Source organism: Marmota flaviventris, chromosome 4, assembly GCF_047511675.1.
Source record: "Marmota flaviventris isolate mMarFla1 chromosome 4, mMarFla1.hap1, whole genome shotgun sequence".
Taxonomy (NCBI): Eukaryota; Metazoa; Chordata; class Mammalia; order Rodentia; family Sciuridae; genus Marmota; species Marmota flaviventris.
This window is the reverse complement of record NC_092501.1, coordinates 130,717,478-130,739,604: the sequence shown is the minus strand read 5'-3', so window position 1 is coordinate 130,739,604 and position 22,127 is coordinate 130,717,478. Positions and strand designations below refer to the sequence as shown.

At 43.6% G+C, this 22,127-nt stretch overlaps 1 protein-coding gene across 1 annotated transcript in view; it reads left to right on the top strand.

The window, feature by feature from the left end:
* Nucleotides 1–6,166: 6,166 nt before the first annotated feature.
* Nucleotides 6,167–22,127, top strand: part of LOC114087287 (guanylate cyclase soluble subunit beta-2-like) — a 57,890-nt gene continuing 41,929 nt past the window's right edge. The window contains exons 1-3 of the mRNA XM_071611745.1: nucleotides 6,167–6,189; nucleotides 10,341–10,359; nucleotides 11,430–11,503. Of these exons, the coding sequence (XP_071467846.1) occupies nucleotides 6,167–6,189; nucleotides 10,341–10,359; nucleotides 11,430–11,503 (116 nt within the window). The remainder of the gene's footprint in view (nucleotides 6,190–10,340; nucleotides 10,360–11,429; nucleotides 11,504–22,127) is intronic.

Here is a 22,127-nt window from a genome sequence, read left to right as displayed (position 1 = left end):
TTCTGGTTCAGCAGGTGCCTGGGGGTTGCATGCCCATGAATGTGTGTGTCCTGGGGGGTTGAGAGAGGGGATAGGGGAGGAGAAAGCAATCATCTCAATTCAGCAGGGATACTCCAGATCACTCTGAAAACTGAATAAAGGTTTTCCTTCTGCCAGGCCTGTGTGATACTATTCTTATTGTTCAGTTTTTAAGAAAAAAAAAGTTTTTTATTTATGTGAACCTGATTGTCTGAATCTAAGAATTTTTAGCTCCTAAAAGAAGAAGAGGAAGAGGAAGAGGAAGAAGAAGAAGAAGGAGGAGGAGGAGGAGGAGGAGGAGGAGGAGGAGGAGGAGGAGGAGGAGGAGGAGACCAACTAGTAATTCTCTAGATTCTTAGAATATATCAAGACATTTTCAGAAAGAAAACATACTGGAAATGCTTTAATACTTCTCTTTATTATTTTTGGAGTGCCAATGCCAATGTTTGGGAGGTTTCTTTCATTTTGTTGCTTATACTAACCCAACTATAGCCAGAAACTTGACTGAAAAATAAATTTTGGGGAGACTTGTTTTATAAACTGCTTTAAAGTACTGTAACATATCTCCATGGATCATTCTTTTCCCCCAAATGTGGCCTTGTTTGAAGTCTTGTGTTTGAAAGTTCTCTGCTGGGGATAAAGCCAGGATAAAGGTCTCTTTACTCTTTCTTTTATCAAACTACAGTTTATCATAGATCTACCCTAACATTATGTGGTAAAGACACTGTGTACATTTTGCTTTATAGATAAGAAAAAAAAAATAAACAGGACAGAGAGGATGTTTGGAATTATGATTTTTTTCTTTTCTAGCATATTCCTTATAGAATATAGAGCTGTGCCTTTTCTGTTTGGCTTTATGTTTTGTGTGTTTTTGTTTTCAATGAGACTATACACAGTCTGCCTGAAAAAAAATCCCATGGTTTGGAAACATAAGGCTGGCTTGTCCTCTGGGATGATTTTTGTCTTTGAAGTTGGTATTAAACCCCAGGCTCTGCCTGGGGAATCTGGGACAGTATCATCTGGGGTTCGAGATAAATGGATCTAAAACAATCAGAGTCAATTCAGAAAACCAAGCTGATCTGTTTGATTCTGTGTCCCTGAGTTGACTAGTTTTTCAGTGGAATTGGCTGGTGGTTGGGGTGTACATTAGCGACTGTAGCTTTCCCTAGACTGTATTAGTTTGGACACATGAAAATTGACCTATCCTTAGACAAAATGTCAAGAAAAGAAGATGGAATCCCCTAGCATCTGGCTTGTTCTTAGTCACTGGTAATTTAGTTCCCACCACAAAGTTGGTTTTTTTTGTTTTTTTTTTTGTGTGTGTGTGTGGTGAAGGAATGTGCATGGGGACCATGAGTTTGATTTGAATTGTGTGTACCCACCCTTTTGCCTGGTTGCCAAGCAACTGAGAACATGGCTACCAGGACCTGCATCTTTAGGGACTCTCTGCCTCCATTCAAAGCCTGCTGGGCTTCTTGGTAGACCTCACAGGCCACACTAGGTGCCAAAGCCTGTCTGACCTTCTCTTGGGGGAATTGCTTGTATTTATTTATCATTTATTTGTCATTTGACAAAGGATACTGAGCATGTACACCACTCCAGCCCTGTGTCTGGGGTATGGCTGGAGCCTCTCATACAGCCTTCAGTCCACAGTAGAGACAGACATTAAAGAAAGGGTTGAACTGATACATGCAAATCAGAATTATCATATGTGCTATGCAGGAAGACCTTGAAAACTTGTCCTAGGGAGTGCGAGTTAGTCAGGGTAGGATGGTTTGGGGAGGACTTTCTAGATTCCACATGGCTTCATTTACTCAAAGTTTCCTCTGTTATGGCTCAGAGAGGCCTTTCCTGACTACCCTGTCTCGACCTGCCCTTCATTCCCCCCATGCTAGAATCTTCTTCATTGTGTTCACCATGACATAACATGTGAACAAACACACACATATCTATGTGCCCATTTGCCTGTAGGTACCCCATCACACTCTGTCTCCAGTGCCTAGAACCGCACCAACAGTGACTTGTTGAAGGACTGATGCACAAATAGCAGCATGATGAAGTGATTATTATTATGGTTTGGATGTGAGGTATCCCCAAAATCTCAAGTGTGAGACAAGGCAAGAAGGTTTGGAGGAGAAATTACTGTGTTGTTGCCTTAACCCAGACAGATAATTAATCCCTGATGAAACTAACTGAATGGTAACTGAAGGCAGGTGGGGTGTGGCTGGAGGAAGTGGGTCATTGGGGGTGGGCTATGGGGTATATATTTTGTATCTGGAGAGTGGAGTTTCTCTCCGCTTCTTGATCGCCACGTGAGCTGCTTCCCTCTGACACACTCTTCCGCCATGTTGTTCTGCCTCACCTGAGCCCTGAGGAACAAAGCCAGCTGTCTATGGACTGAGACCTCCGAAACTGTGAGCCTCCAATAAACTCTCCCTCTTGTACAATTTTTCTGGTTGGGTCTTTTAGTCACAGCAGTGAAAATGCTGACTGAAACAATTATGAACTGAGATGTAGGGGAACAGGGACATACAAATGTACAGGGTTCAGGGCCACAGGGAGGGATTAAGGCTGAGGATATACCATGGAAAACCAACCTGGACTGGAGGGCATGTGTCACCTTTGACGGAACCTCAAAGCCATCATTAATTTACTCATAAGGTCTTACTGAGCACCATATACTCTGAGTGCTGTTTTAGGACTGAGGACAGAACAATAAGAGAGCAGAGCTTTTAAATGTGGGGAGAGGGATGTATAAACACTAAGCCACACTAAGGGCACCTTGAGGATGCAGAGATGGATGTGCTGATGAATTCTTGAAGATTCTGAGCAACAGAATACCCAATGCAATTTCATTTTTAAAAGATGGTTCAGGTGTTGGATGGGAATTTGACTGTAAAGGACAGAAGGGAAGGTTGGGAGACCAGCTGGGCAGCTCTGCAGGAGTCCACACAAGAGATGGTGGTGGGTGAGATGAAGGAGGGCGAAATGGAGTGATTAGAGGTGGTTGGATTTAGGATCATCTCTGAAGCAGAACTTACACGTATTCTGGATGTCAGTGGATTCATTATGAAGATTTTGGCTAAGAAACTAGTAATGGAAGTCCCTTTACGGAGCTATGTAACGGAAGGGCTGATCAGGAGGGGCTTGGGATCGAAGGACATCAACAGTTCTGTTTCTTCTGTAGACCTTCCAGGAGAAAGGTCCAATGGGAACTAGACATCTGCACATAGAGCTCAGGGAGTGGTTAGGTTCAGGGGTGTCATCTTGGCAGCCATCGACACAGAGATGGGATCTGAAGCCTTGGGCAGAGGAAGTCAGAAAGGTGCTGAGGGAGACCTAAGAGGCAGGAAGGACCCAACCTTTGGAGGCTAGGCAGAGAAGGAGCAAGGGATGTGCCTGGAGAGGTAATGGGGAGCTCTGAGGTTGGGACCATAGAGCACAGAGAGCTGGAGGGGAGGAGGTGCCGTGGTCCAGCAGGGCTGGCTGGGCATGCTCCAAAACCAGGTGAGGGAGGCGGTTCCCAATTTTGATCAAAATGGGATTGTGCACAGCTGGGAAAGCTTACCACCCTACTCATGAGACCAGCTCTGGACTGCTTTGGCTGTTTCTGAAGCCCAAGCCCTATTGAGCGCAGGAGGGGAGCCCACAGGTGGCTGAATATCTTTGTGTGATGCCCCTTACCCCAGTGGTCTCTGTCCTGCAATGGTTGGACTTCAGTTCTCCCTCATCCAGTGACTGGGGACCTCCTGTAAACAGGGGCAGATGCCTGAGACTCTCCAGGCCTTATTTTCCCAAATGTGAATCAGGCACAACTGAACTACTTCTCGACTGCTTTGGTGACAGTTAAATGAATTTATACCTGCCCTATAATGAGTGTTAACTATGGTTGTAATACAAGAAAGTTGACTGTCTCTCAGTGTTTTAGTCAGCTTTTTTGCTGCTGTGACTAAAAGATCTGACAAGAAACAGTTGTAGAGGAGGAAAAGTTTATTTGGGGGCTCATGGTTTCAAAGATCTCAGTTCATAAACAGCCAGCTCCGTTCCTTGGGGCTCCAGGTGAGGCAGAACATCAGGGTGGAAGAGTGTGACACGGAAGCAGCTCAATGATGATCAGAAAGCAGAGAGAGACTCCATTCATGAGATACAAAATATGTACCCCAAAGGCACACTTCCAATGCCCACCTTCTCCAGCCACATCCTACCTGTCTTCAGTTACCACTTAGTTAATCCTGTCAGGAGATTAATTCACTGATTGGGTTAAGGCTGTCATAATCCAATTGTTTCTCCTCTAAACCTTCATGCATTGTCTCACACTTGAGCTTTTGGGGGACACCTCACACCGAACCATAAAACAGGCTATTCAAAAATTTGCAACACACTCTGAAAATAGCTGTAAAAGAAAGATTCTAAAAATGTTCTGAGCAGAATTGGAGGAAGAATCACTTTGAAGAAGACAGCACTGTAGCAACTTGTGGTGGAAAAAGTGGGCTTTGAAGTCACAGATCTGCCTGTCATCTCAGTTCCCGCGCCCACTGGCCAGATGGCTGGAATATGCTGCTCAACCATTTCAGTCTCTGTTCCCTAACATGGACACAGAGTGAGTGTCTATGCCACAGACATGCACTATAGACCTGGCTCGTCAGAGAACACCACACCTGTAAAGCACTCAGCACAGCCGCTGGCACATAGTGAGTGAGGTCCGTTTTGCAGCTCATATTATTATCAGGGCTCTCAAGGGAAGGGAGGGAGTATGGGGTAGGAAGGATAGTAGGATGAATCAGACGTTATTACCCTGTGCATAAATATAACTATACGATCCGTGTGATTCTACATCATGTACAACCAGAAGAATGAGAACTTATACTCTATTATATATGATGTATCATATATATACCATGTATAACTATTAAAACAAATAAAACACTTTTTTAAAAAAAAGTATCCTTATGTGAGTGACAGCCAGCTCATCACAATGTGACAGTCCTTTGTACCTCCTTACCCACATCACCTGATTGATTTGTAGCTTTCCTTGGATCACCTGGAAGCAGAGGTTAGATTAGATTAGAGGGTGGCTGAATTTGGTCCTTAATGAGTCTCGGTCAGAAGGTTTGAAGTTTCACCTCCAATCTGGTCTGGTTTTGAATGTAATGCATAAAAGCAAATGCACATTCACGTTGCAGTTGTAGGACGACCAAGCCTGGAGAAATTCCCTTAGGAGACTTTTTATGATTAATCCATACCTGAGCTTCACCTGGTCGGCTTCTGGGGCCCCTCGTTCTCTCTTCCTGGCGGGTTGTTAACCGGTACAGCACCTCTTGGTGTGCGGCGCTTTGGCCACACGGTGGCGCTTCAGGCCCAATAATCCCGCCTGTCCTCTGCTTATTATTGAAAATTTAAAATTCAAACGGAAAGGGAAAGGGCCGTGCCCTCTGCTTAGAATACACAGATACCATTGTCAGCGAGCATGGGGCTGGTAGCCAGGATGGAGGCAAACGGGGATCATTAGCTGATGTCCCTGCCGTAAGAAAAAACCTCCGTTCTTGCTGGTTTCCTGGGACCTAAGGGGAAAGCTTTGGTTGCCCAGTAAGAATCCCCTCCTTTTTTTTTCAGAATATTGCATCCAAGTCCAAGGGCAAATGAAAACGTCATCTTCCAGCGTGGTCAATGAAGGAAAAAGGGCTTTGTAAACCAGAGATTTTTTTATTTGTTCTGTTTTGTTTTTTAAATATATATTTTTAGTTATCAAAGGACTTTATTTTATTATTATGCGGTGCTGCGAAATGAACCCAGTGCTTCAAACGTGCTAGGCAAGCACTATACCACTGAGCCACAACCCCAGCTCTGGAGTTTGGACTTTCCTGGAAAAAGAGATTCCTCTCCCCACTCTCCCAAGCAAACACATGACTCTAGGACAGACCTAAACTTCTTCAAGGAAAGAGAGAGAGGGATGGAGTGGGGGTGTGGAGTACAATTCTTGGAAGCAACATAAATACAGACCAAGGGCCTGCGTTTTAATACCAGCTCTGACCCCAGCTAATTTTGTAGATTCCAGGAAGCTGCTTAGCTTCTTTGAATCTCCAAGTTCTCATCTTTCAAGAGGGTTAACAATAATAGCGCCCACTTTACAGGACTGTGGTAAGGAGGCATGAATAGCAAGAAGGACCAGAGGTAAGTGACAATATTCCTTAGTCAGTGACCTGTAAAAACAGTCATTTCATGCAATTCACCCTTAAACACATATAGGTGCCTCATTGCAGGCATGTACAGAAGCTTGGTAAAAGTGAACTATCCATACCACAGTGGAGTACAGCAAGTGTTTACTGTGAACAGACTACCTTACCTCTGGACTCCCCCCTCCCCACCCCTGGAGATTCTTACTGATATTTACCCCCTAGTTTGTGCATTCTGAAGTTCCAACTAGGAAAATATATCTAAAAGAGATCAGGCTATTCTTTTTTATTTTTATTTTTTTTAAGAGACGGGGTCTCCCTGTGTGGCCCAGGCTGGATTTTAAGATTCTGGTTTCAAAGGATCTTTTGCTTCAGCCTCCCAAGTAGCTGGGATGTAGGTGAGAGCCACCGCACCTGGGTCCGATGATCACAGCTCTCCCTTTAGCCACATCATTTCCACCTGGAACCACCTTTCCCTGGGAGTCCCACCAAGGGAGAAAATCAGCATAACTCAGTGCTGCACAAGTAAAGTTGTGCTACTTTTCATCTTTTCCCTCCACTGTCCCTGGCTCCTAGAGAGCACTCTATGCCTTGGCCTGATGAGGAAACTGGCCCTGTCCGTGTGTCTGGTATGAGCACATCAAAGTTCATCTGTTTCATGTCTCCTGACTTCTTAGGTGAACCCCAGCAAGTCTGATTCGTCAAAGGAATAGATAATATTGTTATTATGGCAGAAGTTTCCAAAGCTGTAGCCTAAAGGAATGAGAATTTCAGATGCTTGGAAGCTGTGTGTTGGGGCGGGGGTGGGGTGGGAGTGGATTTTGATCCAAGAGCCTCTGGGACTCCACCTCCAGGCCTGGGTCACCTGATGCTGCTGCTGCAGGACTGGTAGGAAGCCAGGAAGTCGGAGGTAGACAACAGAAACAAATCCACTCCCAGGGGCTCCCGGCTTGGAGGAAGGCAGCTCCTGTCCTAGGAAAGCAACACGCACTGGGGAAAGAATGGGGACATTTTTCTGTCCTGATGCTTCACCATGCATCCCCCCTCTTGTTTCTTTCCTTAAATGATAGAGATTTATCTAGTGACCTCCATAGGCTATCTTGCCCTTTCCTCCTTGTTCTATGAAAAATAAGAGGTTTGTGTTTTCCCTCTTGCGTATCGTACATAGACTGCCTTGTGGGGGCTCCTTTACGTGTTGTGGAAGACATATCAAAAGAGGCTGCGTTGACCTACCCATGTGTAATTTGGAAAATGATATCTGAATGCAATGCTCCAAACATACGTTAAAAGCTAAGAATGCAGACGCAGCAGAGAGCACACCGTGTGCTTCAGTGTATATGAAGGTCAAGAGCGAGCAAAGCTGATGGATGGTGACAGTAATCAGGACAGCGGGAGCTGGGGTGGTGGGGCTGGCTGAGAAGAGGCCCCAGGGAACTTCCAGTGATGACGGAGATGTTCTGTATCTTCACTGGAGCGTGAGTTACACGGGTGTATGCATTTGTCAAGGTTCATGGAACTGTCCACTTAAGATTCATGAAGATAGCAGTGAAAAAACGTCTCTGAAAATCATGATCCCAGACAGGGTGGGCAGGAAGGCCTGTGATGTCATGGAAGGGAGAGGGCATTTCCATATCGTCCAAGTTCCTCCCCGGCCGTTTATGCCATTGAAAAACATATAAAACCTCAGCCAATTTTCCAGACAGTTTCAAAATCCAGGGACGCTTTTCTTCATGCATATGCTGTCGATGTCTTTTCAAATGTTTACAGAGTATTTACGAAAAGTAGTCCTTTGGGTGGCAGTTGTAATTAGGGAAACTGGCAGGGAAAATTAACACATACCATAAAAGAGGGATAATTACTCCGCTGCCATATACAATATTATTATCAAATGGTATTCACCCAGGAATCCAATTGGTTCATACATGCTAGACCTCATTGTTATAGCAGAGATCCTCCCGTCCTCGTTACCCTGAGTATGAAGCTGCCACGTTCCACGGATGATGTGCCATATGGTACTTAACATCAGAATCAAAATGAGCTTGTGCTTTTTGTGTGAGATGCTGAAATTTATTAGAAAATCAGAAAGCCTAATTTCCACCAAGTTCCTGAGACCTGCCATCTGCTGCATGAAAAAAGAAAAAGGGAGATTTTTTTTTTTTAACCATTTACTTATTGTGAAGTGTGAGCATGTGGGTGTATGTGTTTGAAAAAGCAGGGTGGGGGCTGGGGGCTGTAAGAGAGAGCCAGAGCAAGCCCACTTGGCAGGGCCGAAAGAAGGATTGTCAGCTGGATGGTGGCAAAGGCCTGGGAAGCATAATTATGGAAATCACCTATTCCAGAGACTTTTTTTTTTTCCTCTTGCTCCAGACCACATGTCCCTTCCACATAGGAACAGCATGGAGAGTCCAGCTTCTGGGAATAAGCAAATTCCCTGTTTTGGAAAGAAGGGAGGACTTATGCCAGGTGCAGTTGTGCACGCCTGTGGTCCCAGCCAATCAGGAGGCTGAGGCAGGAGGATTGCAAATTCGAGGCCAGCCTCAGCAACTTAGAGACACCTTGTCTCAAAACAAAGTAAAAAATAAAAAGGGTTGGGGATGTAGCTCAGTGGTAAAGCACCTGGGTTCAATCCTTAGTACCAAAAAAAGAAAGAAAAGAGAGAGAGAGAGAGAGAGAGAGAGAGAGAGAGAGAGAGAGAGAGAGAGAGAGAGAGACTCTAACCATCTCTTGTCTCTCCAAGAGGAGGTGGTAATGAGTTCAGACAGGACTGTGATCAACTAGGCTTGATGGATGGAGAAACCTTTCTAAGGGAAGCATAGAAGATGGGTTCAAGCAAGAAAGAACCATGAAGGGAAGTCTTTCAGCAAGCTGGGATGCTGAGATAAAGATTCTGGAGGACCCCCAAGGGCATCTGATGTCCACACACGCATCCCAGTGGATTGCCTCAGTCTCTGGCTTTGTCAGGGTCACGAGATGCTGTCTTAACCATGAGTCGCCTCCAGATACCTGCCCTACATCTCTCTATTGCAGCCTGGAGAGCTTACCACCCCCACTTGATTTTAGAGTATTTATTTACTTTTACTCTTGTTTTTACACCAAAGCTGGCAGTCTGTTAGAACCGCTGCAGGCAACATTCACGGGACCTGGTTGGTGGCTGGGTTTCTCACCTCTGACCGCAAATGATACTTAGGAAATAGACCTCTGGCAACAGCCTACAGAGCCTGAAATGGAACAGTTGGGTTTGGAGGAGGAATGTAAAAGTTGGGTTTTCAGGCACCGGAGGACTCCACATTATAACATTATAGGGTCAAGTGCTGGTCCAGACCGGCCTTTTTTGGATGGTATCCAAAGTGGTTCCATTAAAGTCCCCTCAATAGACAATCTCATATAAAAGGCAGCTTCCTGTAAGAGTCTAGCAGTAATTTCCAAAGTCAAGTTCAGGGTCCCAGGAATGCTCTCAAGATCTGTTCTCTGGGAGCAGAACCGATACCTTTAGTTCCTCTCGTCCCCAGGTACTCATGTTGATGACAGTACACAGGTAGGTGACTAACAGTGATTTGCCCAATGGAAAGATGAGTGACTTTGCAGAAGCCTGCCAGGTTTCCGGAATCCTGGCCTCCCTCTTTAGCCAACCTCTCAGCAGGGAATCGAGAGGGAGGGGCTCAGGGAGTTTATGAATTTGTGGATGGATTCAGTGGGAGGAGCCAATAAACCCCAGGGTCTAGCAGGACCAGGATGTTCCTTTCCTCCAAGCTGCCTGTCTCCCCACCCAGGAAGCAAGCTGGCAGGACCCATCTCCCAGTGCTCTGTGGATCTCTGCCGCACAGGGCAGCAGCTCTGGGCTGGCACGATGAGGCCATGGTTTGTTGGCACCATAGGGAGGTGCTTCAGGCTTCAGCCTGATCTCCCAAGAGTAGACATATGAGAGGTGCACCCCTTGGGGTGCCACTCACTCCTGGGCAGGGGCAACCTTACTTTTTACTCCCTGTGCGACTGAGTGTTCAGCTTGGTGTGTGCTCCTTGCTTGGAGGCCAGTGAGCACATCCTGATTTCCCGGTGGACTACCCAGATCGCTATAAGACAGGCTGCTGGATGTGCCAATCCAACTGAACTACCAGCTTGGGGCTCTGCTGTGATCTCTCGGGCCTGCAGACAAGCCAGCGGCAATATGGTAAGTGGTTCTCTGCATCCTTCCTTCAGACTCCTCCCAGCTTCCTCATGTTAGCACTTGTTGTTCGAGATGCATATTCTCTAAAGGCATGGTTATAAGCTTTTGGTCACTTACCATGTGCCATGTGCTCATACCAATGTTGTCATTTGACCCTAAGAGGACAGGATCATTCTCATAGCTGTTTTCCAGATGAAATAACTGAAAGTGAGTGAGATTTGGTGAAGGGCCAGAGTCAAACAGAGAATAAGGCTTGGGGTTAGCAATCGGCCCTCCTAGTCTAAATCTGGACCCATTCCTATATAACCCTACAATATTCTTCCAATAGAACAAATGCTATTATTTCCAGTTTAGCTCATGAGAAGACTGGGCCCAGAAAAGCTAGGCAATTTACCCAAAGACACACCACTGTCAGACACAGAGACAGAAACCCATTTGTCTCCAGAGCCCAAGCCCTTTCCTCTAAGCTGCATACCTTCCCTGGGCTCCCTGAGGCTGTATTACAATATGGAGCCCCATTCCCCAGCCAACAGATGGCAGGCCCAGTAAGTAGGACTGGGATGTGGCAAGTCTTCTTTATAAGAGAAAGATTTGGTAATCCTTAACATTTTCAGATATTTAGTATTTCTTTGGTGCACTGACATTTCTCAGGAGTGCCCCAGCTATGACTTGTGTGGCCCCTGGAAGATTCAAATGTGTGCCCAACCTCCTCCATGTCTAAATACCTGCCTTGGCCACCTGTGTTTTCAACTCTTCTTTCTAACCAACCAATTCCCAGTTCCAAAGAGGACTGCAATGAGCCATAGAAGCTTCTTCAACCTCCTTAATAATAATCTGTGGAAATTTAGCTCAAATGTTTTCTCCTTGGAAATAACACTAGTGGTGGGCTGTAAGGGTGTCCCTGAGTTGGGAATGAGCACAGCTATTGAGCAAATGAAGTCAAGAGAAACAAGGAAGAGGTATAATGGGTTTGCTGTAGGATTCCACTGCCACAAAGATGCCACTTAGATGTCTACGACTGCAGATTCCATGCTCCGTCATACAGATTTCTTTGTACTTGCTTTGTGTTCTAGTATGGATTTATCAACACTTGTCTGCAATCTCTCGTGATAGAGAAATTTGGTGAAGAGACGTGGGAAAAACTGAAGTAAGTATATTAAAGGAAAGATGAAGCATCCCTGGAGCAACAGGGTTTTGACAGTTACAACTCTTTACTCTTGATTAAGCCAGTTAGTTGAATAAGATTCATTACAATATTATCATTAGAACTCTCCAAGAGATTCAGTTACTAGGGAGATGAATTCAAGTGCTTTAAAAATACTAACTTGAAAAAACTTAATAAATCATACCTGTGCTTAAGGATACTATCATTCTCTATTCCTAAAATTAACCTTAAGACAGAGCCCCAATATAAATAATGCCAAAGTCATTCTCATTTTAAGCTCATGAGTGAACTCTCATTTGCCGTTTTTGGTCCCTGAAGAGAAATCACTTATACCATTTCTACTGCACAGGACAGCAGCTGCTGGTCAGAATAGGGACATCTCTTTTCAGTTTGGCCAGAATCGCGCCTTTAGGTATTCTTTAGTTAATTCTTGGTCTTTCTTCCCAGCCTTCACCTGGTAACCCCTTGATACTGTCATTTACATCTCCAAAGAGTTCCCTATCTGATTCCTGTATCCTTGTACTCTCTGGCTGCTTTTTGGAATCTTTCAGCCTCAAAATATTATAAGTTGGGACTGAAAGGGTTCTAAGATCCTCCCTGGCCTCATGAAGAGAGGGGAATATAAAAATATGGCTTCCTTGGTTAATCAGTGACATGCAAATCAAAGCAATTAGGTGCCACTTTGCCTATTAAATCTCCAAAAATTTAAATGATAATGACCAATTCTGGTTAAGTTGCAACAAAATGGGTAATTGCTGATGGTATTGTCAATCAGGGCAGCCCTTTTGGAAAGCAGTTAGACAACTAAAAACTATGAAAATTATCAACTCCTTGGAAGTAGTAAGTCCATTCTTGAGAGTCTGTTCTCTTGGAAACACCACACACACACACACACACACACACACACACGCAAAAAGATATAAGGGAGTCTTGCATTTCTAAATAATAAAACAAAAACTGTCTTCCGTGGTGCAAAACCGATCAAAGAACAAATGGAATGACTAAAGAAATAAGAATCGCTGTATGTGGTGGCAACTCACACAAATGAAACAAAAAGACAAAACTAAGAGAAAGGCCAAAATAATAACTAATAGGGATAGAATGATGAAATGCTGAATTTTTTCCCCTTTTCAGTTTTTCCTATTTTCTTGGCTTTGCTTTTGTAAAGTAAAAACTTAAAGTGCTTAATGCAAAATTTCCTTCTTTCCCCCTATGTTTCAAATAAAATAGAACTGAGAATACAGTGATCCTCCTAGAACTCTGTGGCTACCTTGAGGCAGAGCCAGGCTGGCCGGAAGCCCCGGGTGCGTGCAGTGCTGCAGTGTCCTGACCCTTTATGTTAAAGTCCAGGGCTATTTCCTCAGCTTCTCCAGGACAGTTTACTTAGATCTCTACATTTTTGGATGAGAAAAAAAGAACTTCTGGTGTCCCCGAGGCAAGAAATACTCATTTTGAATATATCACTGAATAATTATGATTAAAGAGACCTTGGGCTGGTGGGCCCCTGGGAGATTGTTTAGCCCAAATCTTCATTTTATAGTGAGAAAACAGGCCTAGGGAAGTTAAAGTGAGTTGGCCAAGACTGCACAGCCAGAGGGCCACAGGGCCAGGGTGAGATGACAGTATCTTCAAGGGCTCCTTCTCGACCCACCCTAAGCGGCCTTGGGGAGAGATGCATTTGAAGACTTGGGGTCTTTTATTATAGCCATTATATTGTAAAGGGAAAACTCAGTAAGAAGAGAGGAAGGAAAAAAACAGGCCAGCCTGCATCGTTTTATGATGTGCACAAAGTTTACATATATACCTGGAACCTAGGAATTAGGGCACCAAAGACCCACATTTGATGAAACATGGGATTGTTTGCTACAAACAGGACAGCTGTGCCCCTCTGGCTGCTGGAAGATCAGCTGTCCCTACACAGGGGCCATCAGTCTTAGGAGGAGGAAGAAGAGTTGGTGAGGGTAGACAGGCTATGGTGTGGACATTGCAAGGTGGCATAGGGAACCATTTTAGGAAATAGGACATTTGTATTCTCAAAAGTCATTGGACATAGTTGCAAGTCTCTAGGAAACTGTAGTTGAATTCAACAGGGGATCTGGGGCTACAACCTTTGGCATCAAAGCCCATAATCTTTTCTTCCTATCTGTATGACCCAGGGCATGACACTTAATTGTTTCATCATAAAGGAATACTAGGACTAGTTAGCCTTGTAGAAATTTTACAAGTGTTAAATTAAATTATACTAAGCAGACATACACACAAATGCCTGGAGTAGGCACTCAACAGATACCAGCGGCTGTTTTGGAAACTGATGTTTGCTGTTGGCTTATATTCAAGATGTGAGTTCTTGACGGGGGTGTTGGGGAGAAGTGGAGGGTCAATAGGACGTGCATCCCACTGGATGGATTTGAGCCTGGCTCTGCTGCATAAGAACCGAGAATGTTGCTTCACCTCTCTGCAGCTCTGATTCTCGTGGATAAAAGGGGAATAATGTCCCTATCTCCTAGGGCTAAGGAGAGGATTGAGTGGAACAATCTACACCAAAGAACCTCGTAGGAAGTCAATAAGCATCATTCTCCCCCTCCTCCAGTACATAGCTGCAACATCCTGAGGAAGTAGATGTTTCTCAAAGTCTTCCTTCCTCCGTGCCCAGGGACACCTGGCTTCCTGAGGTCATATTGATGGGTGGCTTTGTCTCTGCTCATCTTTTCAGACTGACCTTTCTGATGTCCAGTGTGGGTCACCATCTAGTCCTCCTAGAGGGACTTTGAGAGCCTTTGTGTAGGGAGGTTGTTTTGTTTGCTGATTTTTGATCCATGGACCTTGTACCGTCTGATTTCCTGGTTAAGACTTTTAATCTCAGCTCAGCTGCCACTGGTCAGGAGTTAGTCCTGCCTGGGAGGAAGGCAAAGGCTCTGGAAATAGCCAGAGATAGGCAAATACTTGGAATCAATAGAACAGCAGCGTGTTCAGCCTGCCTATGGCCAGTAGCTGAGATGGGCAATTTGAGGAGGGTCTCTCGCCCCGACCTACATTATCAAGCAGGTGTAGTGTGACCAGGTACCAGAACCCCAATTGCTTGAGGAAGTCAGCTTACTGTTCCAAGCCCAGGTTTCCATGAGTGAGTTGGGTGAAGTCACTTTTTCCTTTTTGGATACTGGATGTGGCCTCCTGAAAGGATAGAATACTATCTCTTCCCACCCTTAGAGATGGAAACCTGGAGTCCCCAAGAACTCCAAGGTGACCAAGGGCATTTGAACAAGGGTGCAAGCGTGCAAGGAATCAGAGAACCATGACTGGAAGCAGAGGACCCAGAGGACCCATGTCCTGAGTCTGTGTGGCTAGAAATTTATTGCTTTAATTTTGAAGTATTTATTGAATTGAGTCACAGAACGTCTATCCATATCTTAACACTAGACACCTATGGGATGGAATTGGAAATGCATCTTTAAGCCAAAAGTCAAAAGTCTATCTTAAAGTCCAACTAGCTATAATAATTGCGTATTAGAACTCATTCTTAAAAAAAAAAAGTAGAGTACAGAAAACTCAACTTATAAAACACAAATTAAGGCAAGATTATTTGCTGTGCAGCAGGATTTGCTTCAGGCTACATTCAAATAACAAGCTCCCTAGTGCTTTTAAAATAGAATTTTTGCTAAAAAGGAAAACCCATCAATTCCTACCCAAATTTGAAGAAGAAATGATTAAGTCAAATGAACTATGTCTCCAGACCTTATGACATAGATTTTATTTTAGATGAAGCAATCAGAAACAGATGTTTCTTCTCCTTTGCCCACATTGTTGATTTCCCTCTCATAGAGTCTAGATTATAGATTTCTAATCAGGAGCCACTCTTTTATAGTCTCCTGGCTAAAATCTTATCAAAACTTAACCACGAGAAGCAACTAATAGATTGGAAAGAGCAAGGTCTTTGGAATCCAACAAACCTTTACATTTCACCTGGATCATCAGGTACTAGCTATTTGACTTATGCAAGCTCATTGATTCAATCAATGCATACTTAGCTCCTTGTAAGCAGAGTGCCAGTGTGTGGGGATAGAAATGAAGGAAAAGATGAGGGATGTTCTCTGGGAATGTATTTCAATGTGGGAGACAGAAAGTGAAAAAGCGAATAAGCGGATAAACAAAAGCCTTTCAGGTTGTGCCAAGTGCTATTCAAATAGGAGAGAAGATGCTGGTTTCCCTGAAGTGGTCAGAACATGTCTTTTTGCAAAGGTTATGTTGAACTAAAGGGAAGGAAGGAGGCCACCTTGAGTCAGGGAAGTATGTGTGTTCCAGGCAGAGAGAGCAGTCCAGTGCAGAGGACCTAGGTAAGACTGAGATGGGGAATTGGAAGCCCAGAAAATAATCCAGTGTGCCTGGTGTATCAGAGACGAAAACGTCTGATAGGAGATGAAAGTGGAAAAGTTGTTGGGGACCAGAATAGCTACACTTGCAGAAGATGGGAAGGAGTTTATATGTCATTATAATTGCATTGGTTTGCTGAGGTCTCTGGCCTCCCTTGTAAATGTAGATAATCATGGCCTTCACCTCGCCCACTTGTGAGAACTGGGGTGGCTAAGAGATGAGAAGGTTAGCACTCTTGGCACTTTGGTAGTAGAACCTGATCCAGAATCTTGCGTGTAAGGATAAGCAGTTACCCTATAAACGAACGTATAAAAGCTTAGTGTAAGGGTTCTAAGGAATCTCAGAGCCTAGGAGCAAGAGGTACCCAGCCACTTGAGAGGAAATGGAAGGCCAGTGACCCCTGTGTCTCCGCATCTTTCTTCATGCTTACTCTATTTTCCTGGTTCTCTTTGCAAGCCTCTTCATTTCTGTTTCTCCCAAAATTTTCTACGTGTCCTTTTGATTCAAGAGCTCATCATCATCTGACCTGCTCACTTTCTGAGTGTCTCCATTCCAGATGCCTGAGACAGAGAGTTTGATAGGTGGCCGTGGTCAGGTGTCCTTTGTAGGACAGAAGAGGTTATGGGTATAACATCAGGGTTGGCATGTGTTCCCCACTGTAGAAACAAATGCACGGAGAAGGGGTAAATAGTTGGGGGATTCGGATGTGTATGAATGGAGTTGAATGAATGAAAGGGAGCTGGATGGATGAGTGCTGAGCCTAAACCAGTTGATGTAGGAGAGAGGCGAATGGTTACTCAGTTCTCCCTGTGTCAGGGGGTCTTCACAGAGAGTCATGGATAGGTCTGAGAGGCCCTGAGAATTTTCTGAAATCATGTATGAAAATGTTGTGAACATGTGTCTAGATATATTCTCTGGGGAGAAGATTCATAGTATTCATCAGCATCCCTAAGAGCTCTACAAGCTAAAAAATTCAAGGACCCTTACTTGTGCATGCATAGGATTTTTTATTTTTTATTTTTTTTTGCTAAATAGGAAGTGCTATTTTGTTTATCTGCTTATTCGCTTTTTCACTTTCTCTGAAAAAGAAATTGACATTCTGAAAGGCATCCTTTCAAGTACAGTTGGTCCCCAACTTATGATGGTTTGACCTAGGACTTTTCAACTTTATAGCGGTACAAAAGCAATACGTGTCCAGTAGAAATTGGACTTCACATGTTGAATTTGGATCTTTTCCCAGGCAAGCAACATTGGGTGTGATAATCTCTCACCATGTGGGGCAGTAGCAGGAAGCAGCAGGCCCCAATCAGCCCCTTGATTCTAAGGGTGGACAACCAATACTGGACTCTACGGTGTACTATATTCAGTAAATTTAAAGAGATATTCAGCACTTTATTACAAAATAGGCTTTGTGTTAGAAGATTTTACTCAACTGTAGGGTGATTTAAGTGTTCTGGGCACTTAAGGTAGGCTAGGTTAAGCAATAATGTTGGTGGGTTGGGTACATTATGTGCATTTTTGATTTAACGATATTTTTGATTTACAGTAGGTGTGTTGGGAAGCAATCCCACAATAAGTCAAGGAGAATTTCTATATTGAGAAATGAGATGAGCCAGAACAAATCGAAACAGCTCCCATTCACCATTTTCCCCCTTCTTCGTCCTGTGGACTCACCAAATTTCTTACCCCTTTCTTTTTTTTTTTCTTTTATTAGTTGCTCATGACAATACAACGATCTTGACATATCATACATTTGAATCAAATGGTTACCCCTTTCTTTGATACCGCAAGTTTCCCTTTCCTTCACGTCTCCTAGTTTTCCTCCAAATAAAGTCTAGTTTAAAAGTGGCTGGAAGCAAAGAGCTATATTTTTTTACTTTTATCTGAGAATGTCCCCTGGCCTTCCACTCCTGCTTCATTCCTGGCCATAAACAGGTTTGCTGGTTTCACCGACCTGCCTCAAACCCTGGGCTGTCAGAGGGCCCTCAAGAAGCCATTTGGCCAGAGTATTTCAACTATAGGACTCAACCTCCAAAAGATCATATTGAAGCTTCCAAGAATGTATGACATTTAAAAAATACAGTTCATTTTATAATATTACATATATAAAGTAGAAACTTTTTCTCTAATAAAAATCCTCAAAGGTAAAGTTCGAGAAATATTTTTGTTTAGTGAGATTGTATCGAAGATATGTAAGAATAGAAGTAGATATTTTGAGGCCTAAAGTTTATATCCTTTAGGTACCTTTCTTTAAAAATAATATAAAACAGAGCCGGGCACTATGGCAGGTGAATGTAATACCAGTGGCTAGGGAGGTTGAGGCAGGAGGATTACAAAATTTAGCAAGGTTCTAAGCAACTTAGAGAGACCCTGTCTCAAAATAAAAAGTAAAAAGAGCTTGGGATGTGGCTCAGTGCTAAAGTTCCTCTGAGTTTAATCCCTAGTACCTACCTTCCCCACAAAATATAAAATGGGGCTGGGGATGTAGCTCAGCGGTAGAGCATTAGCCTAACATGTGTGAGGCCATGAGTTCAATCCCCAGTGTTGAAAAAAAAAACTATAAATAGAATTTAGCTACAAAAAGTGAGTTTGTATTTATTAGAATGAAGGGGAAAAAAGTAAAGCTGACAGATAACAGAAACACTAAAAGCTCAAAGAGAATGTTTTTGTTGTTACTCTCATTCATTAACCAACTGACTCACTTTGGTAATGTTACTTTATATCTTTGGCTCCATTTAATTTCCTGTTCATATGGCAATGATTTTATATCATTTTCTGTAAAGATAATAATAATTCCTTTAGCATGACTGGATGGAAATTGTGTGTATTGTATTTTATTTTTATTGATAGAGTAGACAACTTATTTGTTCTCAGCAGTGTCTTGTGGAGGTGTTCTTCTCACCTGGTAGCTGTTGTGATAGAACCTCAGCCCTGATCTCCCTCTACCTTCCACCCCTCCTCCCCACCTCCAGGGCAAGGTGGTCCTCTGGGACCGGTGGTCCCCACAGGGACTGCGCAGCCTTTCCTTCAGAAGACTTTCTTTGGAGGTCAGGGTCTAATTGCAGGTTGAGGATACCAGGGGCAGATGATGCTAGGCTGGATGTTCGAGAGCTCCATCCATAGATACTCAGGACGACTGCCAGGACAGGTAAGGTGACTCCCCAGGCTGAGATGGACTAAACTGGCCGGGGATGGCAGGGCTCTTCCTTTTTGTTCCCCAGATTCATTAGCTTTCAAAGAGAATATGACTCATTCTTGGTTTAAATCGGACATTCTCAAACATCTCAATCTTAGGAAACCTTCCTTCTCTTTAAGAATACTCCAAAGAGCTTTCTTTTTTAAAATTTAATCTATTGTTACTTAAAGTCGTAGTAATAAAAACTGAAAAAATTTTACAAATGGTTATTTGTTAATTCATCTAAAATAATACTAATAATAAGCCTATTATGTGTTAGCACAGAAACATATTTTAATGATAAATGACTTTATTATCCCAGTAAAAAAATTAGCAAAAAAGAAAGGAATAAATGATGTTGCATATTTGGAAATCTCCTGAGTGTATGTCTGTTTTAATAAAAAATAGCTGGCCTCTCTGTTTTGTATTCTGTTGTGCTGTGTGGTTTTATTTGAAATACATGAAGAGTATGTAGAAGGAAGGACTTTAATCCTCTTTTCAGATAATCATGGCTCTTGTCTCTAAGGTTCACAAAAGTTTGAAAAGTGGTAGTTTCTCAAAGGCCAGTTGCAATGTTGAACCTGAAACTGTGCCCATAACTTTTTTCATTGCATGTTATGCTAAAATGCCTTGGTCGGCATTACACTTTGAAATAAATCTGTTGCCATCATTTTGCTCCATCATGCATTAGGCAGTGGGAAGCATTTCATACTGTCTTGCATTGGTTAGGCTTTATCTCACCAAATTGGTCAGTTCTTACAAATATTGTCATTTCCTTATTTGATATGAAAATCATGTTGGTCAATATCATCATCTCAATCTTGCCAGAGAAGCCTCTAAGAATGGGAAGCTCGTTAGCTCACAGGAGCAGATGCATGTTTTCCAAAGTTCTCATTTCATTTGAAAGCTTGAGTTTTATCACTGGCAATACATTCTGCCAGTTATTTTCTTCGAAGTGATACACTACCTTTGTTCTCTCTTTTTGTCCTGGGAATTGAACCCAGGGGCATTCCACCATTGAGCTACATACAGCCTTCTTCTCTTCTTCTTCTTCCTTCTCTCTCTCTCCCGCTCCTCCTCTTTTTTTTTTTTTAAAGAAAAATCTTAGCCACATATCCAAGCTTGAGCAGCCACAGTTCATCTCTCAGTGATTCTTTCAAACAGAAATGATGTTCTATAAGAAAGGTGCTAATTCAGCTCGTAGCTCATGGTGTCAGTGCTTTCCCTGGAGGTGACCGTCCACACCCCTGTACGTAGCACTTTCCGGGTCCATATACTTCCTATTCATCCCAAAGTGGTCAAAAGATGTGTGCTGAGGATGCACATTTAGTAAAATCGATCACCTTTTTTCCTTCTACAAGAACAATCTGTAGAGAAACTGGCATTCTTTTTCTTTCTGCATGTGTGTTGCAGCAAAAGCATACAATGACTCTAAAGGATATAATGAAGGCTAGATTCATGAGTCACCAGCAGTTTTACCCTCTCATGCTTTTGCACCACAACCAGTTAAAAAGGCAAAAAAAAATGTCTGAATTTTATTATGAAAATAGTTTTCACCTCATGGATCCTTAAAAACACATGAGGGACCTCCCATAGGGGTTCTATAAATCATGCTTTGAGAACTGCTGTTTTAAGTGCCAGATTCTTTCTTTGTGAATCAGAGGTCAGGAGCAATGTATCTTTGGTGGTTGGCGGGGGAGCACTGGATACCATGATCTCCATGGAAACATTGACAGAATCCAATGCTATCACTACGAAGATGAGGCATTAGAGGTGTAAGGAGATTTGTTCTGTGTCACCCAGCTCGTCCGCACTAGAGCCAGGATTCACTCTCGGGTCCCTTCCTTCCTGACTCACACGCCGTGAGTATGTAAGCCTCTGCCCAATTAGGTCTCTCATCTAAATTGCTAAATTCTCTTTTCAAAGTATTGATCCAGCTCCTATTGTGCACCAGGTACAATGTTAGGTATTGACGATAGGAAATCAAATGACGTTTCCTGATCTACAGATGGTCCCATACAGATGGGTGTATCAAAGCTCACAGGCACAGTTGGTGCTCAGACATGTAGTATTTGGAACCTCAGAATCCAGAGGGGGAAAGTGCGATGACTAGACCCTGTGATTTTCCAACCGAGTCGTGAAGGAGGAAGGAAGGCAGCAGGGGAGGAAAGAAGCAGGAGGAGCAGAGGATGGAGGGGCAGGGGAGCTGGCTGGAGGGAGAGCTAGGTCATGCAGGCAGGCGTGTGAGCCAGGAATCTGGACTTCACCGTGGAGGTGCAGGGAGCTGGCAAAGGACAGGCAGGAAGGAGCTGGTGCTTTCTCCAACCTCCAGATAGCCATGACACCAGGACAGACCTTTGACTCTCCAGGCCTTCTTGTCCCCAGCTACACCTTATGTCACATAGCTACATGCAAGTTTGTTACCTGAATTCCTCATCCACCATGAAGAACCTGGTGAAGGAACAATTTCCCATCACTTAAATTTTCTTGCTCTGAAATGTGCTGCAAAGGGTCTTTTATTTCCCCTCTGGACTCTTAGGAACCACAGCTTAGTAAGGTTGAGCAGTGTGAGATCCGCCATTTTCATAGTCTATTGCCTTGCCGGATTGAATCTAGAAGTGTTCCTGAGCAGTGTTTCCAAATCCGGAGAGTCAAGAGGCAAGTGGTTAGAAACTACAGACAAACCTCCTGGGGCTCAGGAGTCCATGTGCTTATTCTACTCCCCAAGTTATTCTGATTCAGGCAATCCCGGCCTTGGTTTCCTGCCCCGGTATTTTGGGTATCACTAGTTGAAACTAAGTAAAGAGAAACACATTTAGTGCCTTATTCCAACTAAATATTGATTCCTCACTCTCCTGCCTGTGGGAGCATGAGTACCTACATGGCTGATGTTTTCATGCTGTAAGAAATATGCTCCTCTCTGTGTGAACTGGAAACAGTTCTTACTTCATTTCTCACCATTGTTGCTTTTCCAAATCCCAATGTCTTCAAAATGTTTTCGGATAGTCATTTTCCTCCCCCTCATCCTCCTCCTCCTCTTTCTTTTTTTTTGGGGGGGGTGGG